This window comes from Electrona antarctica (genome assembly GCF_951216825.1).
Source record: "Electrona antarctica genome assembly, chromosome: 13".
Lineage (NCBI taxonomy): Eukaryota > Metazoa > Chordata > Actinopteri > Myctophiformes > Myctophidae > Electrona > Electrona antarctica.
The window spans coordinates 3,009,290-3,021,830 of NC_136794.1; the positions used below are offsets into that span (position 1 = coordinate 3,009,290).

Below are 12,541 nucleotides of genomic sequence, written 5' to 3' on the forward strand. Positions count from 1 at the left end.
CACACACACACACACACACACACACACACACACACACACACACACACACACACACACACACACAGCCAATGTGAGTTTCCTTGAAAGAGCAGGAAATAAAACAGAGAGAGATCCAGAGACCGATTAATGGAAGACAATAAGCCACACCCACCAATAGACCACAAGCCACACCCACCAAGAGACAAGTAGTTATTGTTGTCTCCACCAGGCCGAAGTCATGGTGGAGAGAGTATGTTTTGCACTCCGTCCGTGTGTTGTGTGTGTGTGTGTGTGTGTCCGTTCGTCCACATTTTCCAGAACGGCCTGTTATAGCGCCATCAGGAGGCCGACTTTTGACACAATTTTTCTTTTTTTATATTACTCCTCCAGATTTTGCCCAAAAATCCCGCAAATCGTTACACACTATCTCTATAGTCATGTGTTCAAGACGGATCTGTCCGATATTTCATATTCCATCCTAATTGGATAACATTGGCTTTCAAAGTTTGCAGGATTGGCCCATTTTTAACAAAAAGCCTCAAATATATAGCCAAAATATAGACTAATATTACTGTACAGTAAGGCTACATATAAACATGTACCTTCATCAGAGTGGAGAATAGAAGTATAAATCAAGAAAAGCAACTATTCTCTTCCTGTCTTTCTCACACACACACACGCGCACGCACGCACACACGCACGCACGCACGCACGCACGCACGCACGCACGCACGCACGCACGCACACACACACACACACACAGTGATTAAGTTTAAACCGAGTAATACACTGTCTGGATGTTATCTTGAATGGGAATAAAAACGGAGGATTTCTGTAATCAGTAGCAGCTGTGATGGACGGACGCGCAGATATGGGGAATCAAACGGGTGAGCTTCATTTTTATTGGCTTTTATCGATGTGGGCCTCGACACGTCATCACACAGTACGTTTTCGTTTTCAGGAAGTAATTAAAATCCGTGGACATTTGATATAAAAATACACAAAAATGAAAATGTACCCATTTTTTTGGCATCCATTGTTAGGTATGCTCATATGATGACCACGGATGTGGTCTAAAAGTGTCACTACACCTTTAAAAAGGGACATTTCACAGCTGGAAGAAACTGCACTCAATCAATGTTAAAACATGATCATCAGGTATTATTATTATATAAGGAGGAAGAACTTTTTCAATAAAGTGAACAGTATTTGTTAAAATGATGGATTTTTATGTGGACACACGCACCAGTTCATTAAGCACCCAGAAAACTCTCCACTCTTCTATCGCTCTGATCAAACTCAATTTACAACATGAATATGCCGTTCCTTCTGACTGCATTGAGTTTCAGCAAAAGTCGCGTTGCCAGATTCAAAGAAACAAGCGGCCAGGTCCACGAAAACAAGTCACAGAAATATCCTTGAATATTTATGAAAACGTTTCAACAACACCAATCCTTTTAACAACATATTAACCTGAGGGTCCTTCACATGAACCATTGGTCAAGTCAACCACATCTCCCCTGCAAGTTACTTATATGAAAACAAGCCCAAGTCGCTTGTAATATCCAGACATGGCAACATGACTTCCAGCGCAATACAACAGATACTTCTAATTCCTGCCTTTACAGCCTTGTATAAGTATTACATATTGACTCAACAGCCAACAAGAATGCACACTACACACTCTGAAAGAAACAAGCTGAACCTGGATTTCTTGAGAACAGCAGAGCAGCTAGACAGCAGAGTAGGTATATGGCTGGTTTGTGGTTTCAAGATACCCATGTACCTGTCTAAATACTTCCTTAATGTCAACGAAGTCCACACCTAGCCTGGCTAATAAGCCAGACCGAAGTCCACACCCACAACACCAGAGGGAGTTCAACTAACCATGTGCAACCCAGATTCGGCACAAACAACAAGGGACTAAATAAATTTCGCTCCTATGCCACCAAAATGTGGAACGCCCTAGCAACAGTCATTAAGACATGTGAATCCCTTGACTCCTTCAAAACCACTCTCAAAGGGCACCTACGGACGGCTGCAATTCGAAACTGGCCCCCACCCACCCCTTGTCCCCCTCACTGTATCTGTATCACTGTTTATTTTCCCTTTTTACCTCCTCTATAATGATTTCCTGTTTTGACTATATAGTTGTGTGTATTCGTACGTCTCTAAATGTTTTGATAATGGTGGGCCCTCTTGTGAACAAGTGTAATGCTTTATGGTGTCGTCCACTCACAGTTAACAGTTTTTTTTTGTATTGAGTTGTACTTGAAATGTACTGTAATTCTGCAAACTGTTAATAAATCAATCAATCAAATCAATCCTTGATTAATCCCGAGGACCAATTGTAACAAGCCGTTGGCTGTATTTAACTGCCGCCATGTTCAGTTCACACGTGTCTATGTGTACACACTTGTGTGTACACATACTACAAGGTTGTAGTATTTAGGAAAAAACATCATGACAGGTTTTTGCTCTTCATGTGACCACCGCGCTCTGACTGTAGGTGTGCTACCCGTTCAAAACATATAAAACTAGAAAAAGTGCCCTTCTGGGCACAGGTCTCCACCAGGAGGATAGGAGTGTGAGTGTGATGTTTGGCAAAATGTTTAGGAGCAATATAAACGTGTGTGTGTGTGTGCGTGTGCGCGTGCGTACATGCGTGCGTGTGTGTGAGACGTGGCTTGGCCTGTTGTAGTGCCACCATGAGGCTGATTTGAAAACTGTCAAGTGGCATTTCTTCCAAAGCCTAGTGGGAATATGCATGCACAGTTTCACCACAATCGGACGCTGTGTTGAGTAGTTGTGGCGATTTGTACAAAACGGGTACAAAGCGGGCTACTCCTGAAAAGTTTAGAAGCCAATCCTAGCCAATGAGGGTGGATTATGAGAAATCAAACAAACCCGTCTTGATCACATGACTATGGAGAGCATGTGTACCGATTTGCGTGAAATTTGGATAAAATCTGAAGGAGTAATATTAGAAAATGTGTTTTACATATGTCGGCCTCCTGGTGGCGCTATAAAGAGCAGATGTGAATAATTCCAGGCAAAGATTTTTCCTTGGCCTCTAGGGAGTTGGCATACACAGTTATAAACAGATCCGTGCAGTTAGAGGTAAAAACACCTTTATGCCAGTTATAGCGCCACCATGAGGCCGAGTTGAAAATGTTCATGTGGCATTTCTTCCTTGGCCTAGTGGGAATGTGTGTGCACAATTACACGGAAAGCACATGATGTGTTCATGATTTGCAGCATTTTGTTTGAAACTGAGCACTCCTGCTTGCCCCTTTAAATAATAATCACTATTATGGGTCCATAAAACATTTATTCATCTCTTTTGAATGCATTAATTGCATACACTACTCGGTGATATATGTTGCATTTTTAGCCATTTTCTGCCGAATATTTTCTGCTGCCGAATATTCGGTGCATCACTATTTGCCACTATTGTTTTTGTTGATTTCAGTTCTGCTTTCAAGATATGATCAAGAAACTGCACCTCCTCAACATCCCTCCACTCCTCATACACTGGACTCACAACTTCCTGACTAACAGACCACAAGCAGTTAAAGTAGGTACATCATTCTCATCAACTGTTATCACCAACACAGGGGCCTCTCAGGGTTGTGTCCTCAGTACTTTACACAAAATGACTGTATTAGCCCTTCACCCAACAACATCACATACTTTAAATACTCTGATGACACTGCCATTCTCGGACTGCTCCATGACAATAACTCTATTACGGACTATCAGAACACCATTTCTCATTTTACACAGTGGTGCACTGAAACCCACTCCTCATTAATGGTAAAACAGGTTGACAGATTCACATATCTTGGACTCACACTGCGGACAATAGACTTAGGTTTGATCAACACATTACATCTATCCAGTCACGCTTTCAGCGAAGACTCCATGCAATCCGTAAGTTAAGATCACTATCTGTTGCTTCTCATCTTCTGCTATTATTGTACAAATAAAAGCATTATCCAACCCGTTATGTTGTACTCCATGTCTAACAGAAACATGTTTCTACACCATACTGTCCATGTCTAACAGAAACATGTTTCTACACCATACTGTCCATGTCTAACAGAAACATGTTTCTACACCATACTGTCCATGTCTAACATACACATGTTTCTACACCATACTGTCCATGTCTAACAGAAACATGTTTCTACACCATACTGTCCATGTCTAACAGAAACATGTTTCTACACCATACTGCCCATGTCTAACAGAAACATGTTTCTACACCATACTGTCCATGACTAACAGAAACATGTTTCTACACCATACTGTCCATGTCTAACAGAAACATGTTTCTACACCATACTGTCCATGTCTAACACAAACATGTGTCTACACCATACTGTCCATGTCTAACAGAAACATGTGTCTACACCATACTGTCCATGTCTAACAGAAACATGTTTCTACACCATACTGTCCATGTCTAACAGAAACATGTTTCTACACCATACTGTCCATGTCTAACACAAACATGTTTCTACACCATACTGTCCATGTCTAACAGAAACATGTTTCTACACCATACTGCCCATGACTAACAGAAACATGTTTCTACACCATACTGTCCATGTCTAACAGAAACATGTTTCTACACCATACTGTCCATGCCTAACAGAAACATGTGTCTACAACATACTGTCCATGTCTAACAGAAACATGTTTCTACAACATACTGTTCATGCCTAACAGAAACATGTTTCTACACCATACTGTCCATGTCTAACATAAACATGTTTCTACACCATACTGTCCATGACTAACAGAAACATTTTTCTACACCATACTGTCCATGTCTAAACGAAACATGTTTCTACACCATACTGTCCATGTCTAACAGAAACATGTTTCTACACCATACTGCCCATGACTAACAGAAACATGTTTCTACACCATACTGTCCATGTCTAACAGAAACATGTTTCTACACCATACTGTCCATGCCCAACAGAAACATGTGTCTACACCATACTGTCCATGTCTAACAGAAACATGTTTCTACACCATACTGTCCATGTCTAACAGAAACATGTTTCTACACCATATTGTCCATGCCTAACAGAAACATGTTTCTACAACATACTGTCCATGTCTAACAGAAACATGTTTCTACAACATACTGTTCATGCCTAACAGAAACATGTTTCTACACCATACTGTCCATGTCTAACATAAACATGTTTCTACACCATACTGTCCATGACTAACAGAAACATTTTTCTACACCATACTGTCCATGTCTAAACGAAACATGTTTCTACACCATACTGTCCATGTCTAAACGAAACATGTTTCTACAACATACTGTCCATGCCTAACAGAAACATGTTTCTACACCATACTGTCCATGTCTAACAGAAACATGTTTCTACACCATACTGTCCATGTCTAACAGAAACATGTTTCTACTGTCCATGTCTAACAGAAACATGTTTCTACACCATACTGTCCATGTCTAACAGAAACATGTTTCTACACCATACTGTCCATGTCTAACAGAAACATGTTTCTACACCATACTGTCCATGACTAACAGAAACATGTTTCTACACCATACTGTCCATGCCTAACAGAAACATGTTTCTACACCATACTGTCCATGCCTAACAGAAACATGTTTCTACACCATACTGTCCATGACTAACAGAAACATGTTTCTACACCATACTGTCCATGTCTAACAGAAACATGTTTCTACACCATACTGTCCATGTCTAACAGAAACATGTTTCTACACCATACTGTCCATGTCTAACAGAAACATGTTTCTACACCATACTGTCCATGTCTAACAGAAACATGTTTCTACACCATACTGTCCATGTCTAACAGAAACATGTTTCTACACCATACTGTCCATGTCTAACAGAAACATGTTTCTACACCATACTGTCCATGCCTAACAGAAACATGTTTCTACACCATACTGTCCATGTCTAACAGAAACATGTTTCTACACCATACTGTCCATGTCTAACAGAAACATGTTTCTACACCATACTGTCCATGCCTAACAGAAACATGTTTCTACACCATACTGTCCATGCCTAACAGAAACATGTTTCTACACCATACTGTCCATGACTAACAGAAACATGTTTCTACACCATATTGTCCATGTCTAACAGAAACATGTTTCTACTGTCCATGTCTAACAGAAACATGTTTCTACACCATACTGTCCATGTCTAACAGAAACAAACTTTTCAGTATTACCCGCATTGCTTCCAAGATTATCGGACTTCCCACAACAACACTTTCTGACATGAACAATAAGTCCATCACACGGCTAGCAGTGCACTTTGGATATCAAATGACACTGATCATCCCCTGCATCGCTTCTTTAACCTCATGCCATCAGGACAAAGATACAGAACCTTGCCATGGAAAAAGGTCCGTTACAGTAGGAGTTTTGTCCCCTCAGCCATCGCAGCATTAACCCATTTTGAACGGGAACCCCTTTTGGTGTTTTAAGCATTGTGTTATACTTTAGCTATTGAAAAATAGCAGACCAACTTGTAGGTCTGCTATTTTCGAAAAATCGTGAAAATGTGGTCGATATCTTTGAATATATATTATTTCAGAGTGAACGTTTTTAACTCAAATCTTTGCTTCTGAGGGGTTCCTGAAACAACATATTTTCACATGACGGTCGCCGGCCAAATACAGATAATTCCAGGGGTCCTTTACATGGAAAGGTTGAGAACCACTGACATAGAAACATGGGTTTTTCAGAAAACTGTTAGAATTCAGAAGACTTTTTTTAAACAAATCGTCCTCAGATCTAAACGGCCCCATTTTGGGCGGGAACCCCTTTTGGTGTTAGCATTACGTTATGCTTTAGCTATTGAAAAATAGCAGATCTACAAGCTCGTAGCGCGCCACTCAAAACCGAAGAACGACTGACATAGAAACATAGCTTTTTCAGAAAACTGTCAGGATGTAGAAGACATTTTTAGAATCTGATCTCAGGTCAAACCGGTTTAACCAAGTCCCTGCCGATAGGATGGTTCTGTATACATGCAAGTGAGGACATGAGGTCATGTGTTTGTATTGTCTTGGTGTTGTGTTTTGTTTCTGTTCTGTACATGCAGTGATGGACGTCATGTTGTTTGTGTTGTCTTGGTGTGATGCATTTCTGCACTAATGTGTTGTCTTGTTGTTGTTGGTGTTGAACAGACCTGTGAAGATGAATATCCTTCGGGACAAAAAAAAAAGATTATTATTCCTTAAATATCATTAAAATAAGCTCTGGTTGCAAAAAGGGGTTAAAGTGGCCCTTTAATGTCATCAGGCGGAGGCTCTCTCTCTCTATAGCCGATCTACAAAATCACAACTCCTCAAGATGGAGAGAGAGAGAGAGAGAGAGAGAGAGAGACTGCTGGAGTCAGGGTGTGTCTCTAGTAATGCTGCATGCAGTGTGTGTGTGTGTGCTGTGTGTGTGGTAGTAGTAGTGAATCTAGGCTACTAGGCTAGCCGTCAACTTTCCTCCCTTAAGTATCAACAAAAGGCCATGTTCACGCACGCACGCATGCGAGCGCACACACACACACACACACACACGATAGAGGACTATAGATATCATGATTCTGGGGGACAGGACAAAGGCAAAAGTGTCTCACAAGAGACAAAATAATTATGGAGATTCCTTCATTCATTTATCTGTTGCGCACGCGCACGCACGCACACGCGCGAGCACTCACACACACACACACACACACACACACACACACACACACACACACACACACACACACAAGCCTTCCAGAACCATTCATAACATTAGCAGCCCCGGCGGCGTCGCTAGCCGACGGGCTGCTAACGGTTCGGCTGTAGTCTGTGTGTAGAAGAACTATATAATAACGACCGTTATAGTTGTGTCGTAGGTCGGCTAGCGACGCCAGAGAGGGGATATCATGTAATGTCTAGCACAACAACAACAACAATTAGCAACCGTCCGTATTGGTTTGTTGTGAAAACGAGCAGACAAAAGGCCATGCATGCATGCAGAGCGTGTGTGTGTGTGTGTGTGTGTGTGTGTGTGTGTGTGTGCGCGCGCGCGTGTACCTGCTCTGTGGTAGAACGCCGCGGGGTCTGCCTGCTCGGCAAGCGGCGCCTCCTCGACCGAGGAGGCGTTCATGTTGCTCCTCTCCTATCCTCCTTTCTCCTCCTTTCTTTCTCCTCTTTTTCTTCACCTCTTCCTCCTCCTCCTCTTCCTCCTTCCTCCACGGTTAATCCACCACGAGATGATGATGATGATGATGATTATTATTCACTATTATTAAATATGATGATGATGATAGATCCAAGAAGGGAAGGAATTCATCACAGGAGACGTCCATGTTCTCGCTCTCTCTCTCTCGTCTTCTGTGTGTGTGTGTGTGTGTGTGTGCGCGCCGCCGTGCGTGCGTGTGTCTACCTTAGTTTCCTACATTATTATTGTTTCGTTATATTATTGTTTTTTTTCTCTCTCGTTTTTTTTCTCCTTGAAAGAACCGTTGGCTTCTTTTCTGCCCATTGTTCCTCTCTCGCTGTGTTCTGTCTCTACCTCGCTCTACCCCTCTCTCTCTCTCCGTGTTCTGTCTCTACCTCGCTTTACCCCTCTCTCTCTCTCTCCGTGTTCTGTCTCTACCTCGCTTTACCCCTCTCTCTCTCTGAGTGTTCTGTCTCTACCTCTCTCTAACCCCTCTCTCTCCCTGTGGTCTGTCTCTATCTCTCTCTACCCCCTCTCTCTCCCTGTGGTCTGTCTCTACCCCTCTCTACCCCCCTCTCTCTCCCTGTGTTCTGTCTCTATCTCTCTCTACTCTCTCTCTGTGTTCTGTCTCTACCTCTCTCTACCCCTCCCTCTCTCCCTGTGTTCCGCCTCTATCTCTCTCTACCCCTCTCTCTCCCTGTGTTCTGTCTCTACCTCTCTCTAACCCCTCTCTCTCCCTGTGGTCTGTCTCTATCTCTCTCTACCCCTCCCTCTCTCCCTGTGTTCCGCCTCTATCTCTCTCTACCCCTCTCTCTCTCTGTGTTCTGTCTCTACCTCTCTCTACCCCCCTCTCTCTGTTCTGTCTCTACCTCTCTCTACCCCCCCTCTCTCTCTCTCTGTTCCGTCTCTATCTCTCTCTACCCCTCTCTCTCTCTGTGTGTTCTGTCTACCTCTCTCCCTGTGTGCTGTCCCTATCTCTCTCTACCCTCTCTACCCTCTCTCTGTGTTCTGTCTCTACCTCTCTCTACCATTCAAGATCAAGATCAAAGTGGAACAATCAAGATGAAATAATATTATGTACAAATACATATTGAATATGAATATAAATGGGAATAAAATAAACGCGTAAACAGAGCTGTGTTACATTAACACTTGCGACCGTATAGGTCCCGGATTACTATGAAAACCTGCAAAACCTGTCAGTGCGCCGATCCGTTACGCCACCATATATGGCCGTCAGTCCCGCCTCACGCCTCGTGACACGTCACACCACCATATATGGCCATCTCCATCTTATGAAGATCTGGATCACGAGTCACGACACTGACCTCATCTAACCCTGGATAACCATACATGGAGAAGAGCTGGATCTGCTTGGAGCCGGCCACCAACTCGACATCTGACCTCAAACCTGTTTGACAAAATTGGATGGGAACCCGACAACCCGTCGCCGACGACTGTTTGCTTAACGATTCTGACAGCTACGGCGATTGCGTCATAGCCGCCGTACTTCCACATACCCGTCCTGAAAACAGTCGTTGCTTAAAGTCCCTATTAGTGCAGCTGAGCCCGGCAGCCGGCAAAAACTAGAGTTCTCAACAGGCCCGAAAATGAAGGCCTCATCAAACCCTGTACACTCAAGCCACCCTTAGATCTCCATATATGGAGCTGACCTGTTATGACATTCCATATGTTGATCTGACCTCACCAAACGCTGTAGTACACTCAAGACACGCTCCATATATGACCAGTACAGAATTCATTCCATATGTTGATCTGACCCCTCCCCCCATGCCAAAGTGCCAGCGCTCGCCCAGCTCTGCCAGTCTGCCGTCACCCAGGCGGATGCGTGCACGTGCCCTCGCGGCTTCTCGCCCTCAGGGCAGATATCTTACTGGCAATACCAAACAACTCGCCCCTTTACCAACTCGCCCCCGGGGCGTACAGCCGGCGGAACTGCGCGGCCTGGTATTCCTAAAGTAACCTAAGTAACTAGACCTAAGGTTAAACCTAACCTTTAGTAAGGCAACCTAAGGCTAAACCTAACCTTTTTCCTAACCTTAACCTCAGTAAAACTATGCCTGAACCTAACCCTATACCTAAACTTAACCTCAGTAAAACTATACACTGACACCACGGAGCGTAAACAGCGCCTCAAACTGTGACTCCGCCCACAACCGGGGGAAGTTGTGATTTGCGCTCGTTCAGTGCAATGCAATTTGCGGCATTTTCAAAACAATATTGAGCAGAGTAGCGATTATCAAACGTATTTGCAATGCCATACGTTGAAAGATCTGTTGCCCGTGGACAAGGCACGCTACCTCCGCAAGTTAGATAGCATCGGCATAGATGTTTGTCCGTATGTGATTAAGGATTGGACCAAGTTGCATTGGCAGCCATAGAAAAGTCTTACCCCAGGCTAAAACCGGATGTGACGTTTTTGGGCGTTCCTGTCTAGCGTGGTGTCAGTGTATGCCTAAACCTAACCCTATACCTAAACTTAACCCCAGTAAAACTATGCCTAACCCTAAACCTATTTCTAAATTATTCTCAGTAAAACAAAATAAAGAATATAAGAACCGTCGGACCGAGCGGTCGGCGTGAGGTCGACGGAGAGATGGAGGGGCGAGATGTTTTAGGGGCGACCGTACCCGATACCCTTACTGGTACTATCTTGTGAAACTATAAAATAAAAAGATTGTGCATTTTCAGAGATAGGAGACGTTCTAGCTTTATACTTTCAAAAGTTGACAGCAGTTGTTGTTTTTGCATTCACTTAGTGTAAAAACATTTGTTTTAGCAGCAATTTATTCAAATGTAATTGAATTAAAGTTTACTAGCCCTTACCCGTTGTGAGATATTGCCTCCCCCCCTGTGGCCGTGGGGGGTACTGCGCCCTGGGTGCGTTTTCGCATTTTTTATTCACTAATAAATTCATTATTGATTTATAATTTGTTAAATTGGAAAAAGGGCTTTGTTAAGACCTCCATATTATTATGGTCAATGCCTGTGTGAAAAGTGGGAGTGATTGGTGCAGGCAGTGAGGAGCTACGGCAGTCACAGTGACACACAGACATTGTCAGAATTATAGTATGATGATGATGATGATGATGATGATGATATGAACAGTATGTCTATATGTACCAAGGTAATTTGGTGTAAACAGTGTATATAGGCTATAAACAGTGTACATACAATGATTTGTGTTCCTTAAGGTGGTTGTATTCCATTTGACTTCCTTCTCCTGTCACAGCAGCTCACAGATCTTGCTGCTGTGTTTGCACATTGCTACTTCACCCAACAGATATGGGAGTTCTTTTTTCTTTTCTCCTTAGTAATGAAAATATTCATCAATGAGTTCAATATAAATCAAACGTGCCTACTACCTAGTACCTCTGGTCTAGAACAAAAAACAAATCAACCCAAGTAAAAAATAAACTTTTATTTTCCAGAGAGACGGCCAGGCCCTATGCCATTTATTGATGACATAATATATACGGGCATAAAAGGACAGACAGATACAGAGATCTCCAACATCTAATTTTAAAGTGAATTTAACACGAGAACAAGACACCACGTGAACTCTCACATGTTCTCCCCGTGTCCCCTAGGGTAGGTACCCTCACATGTTCTCCCTGTGTCCCCTAGTAAGTACCCTCACATGTTCTCCCCGTGTCCCCTAGTAAGTACCCTCACATGTTCTCCCCGTGTCCCCTAGGGTAGGTACCCTCATATGTTCTCGCCGTGTCCCCTAGGGTAGGTACCCTCATTATGTTCTCTGCATGTCCCCTAGGGTAGGTACCCTCACATGTTCTCCCCGTGTCCCCTAGGGTAGGTAACTTCACATGTTCTCCCCGTGTCCCCTAGGGTAGGTACCCTCACATGTTCTCCCCGTGTCCTCTAGGGTGCAGTGATCCTGGTCTCTATACTGCCTCCCCCTGGTCAGCCGCCGGGGCACCTGATGGAGGGGGAATTAGGAACTGGTTGGAATAACGTGTTCCTTCCAAATGCTATGCCCTACCGGGGAAACTCTCTCCGCCCTGTCAGGTGATAAGAAGCGGCCTGCTCACTCCTCATACATTGAAGGAAGCATGTGTTCAGTTCAGGGCTCTCCCCGGGTTGGCAGAGGGAGAGTAGCGACTAGGATCACAGCTTAGTCATTGGCACGGGGTTAAAAAAAATGTAGGCAACAAAAAAATACATTTCTATTTTTTTTAGTTGATTTTTCTGCCCGGCAACGACGATATAAATAAAAAATAATTAATTGATGTGAATTCACACAGGATGTGATGCCACGCAGGAAGTGATGTCACACAGGAAGTGAGG

The 12,541-nt window shown here is 43.3% G+C and overlaps 1 protein-coding gene across 1 annotated transcript in view; it reads right to left on the reverse strand.

The window, feature by feature from the left end:
- The window catches only part of kalrna (kalirin RhoGEF kinase a), a gene marked incomplete at its 3' end in the record, with an annotated part of 163,675 nt that extends 155,458 nt beyond the window's left edge, over positions 1-8,217 (reverse strand). Inside the window, exon 1 of the mRNA XM_079518619.1 lies at positions 8,089-8,217. Coding sequence (XP_079374745.1) covers positions 8,089-8,161 — 73 coding nt within the window. The 5' untranslated portion in view covers positions 8,162-8,217. The remainder of the gene's footprint in view (positions 1-8,088) is intronic.
- Positions 8,218-12,541: the final 4,324 nt, after the last annotated feature.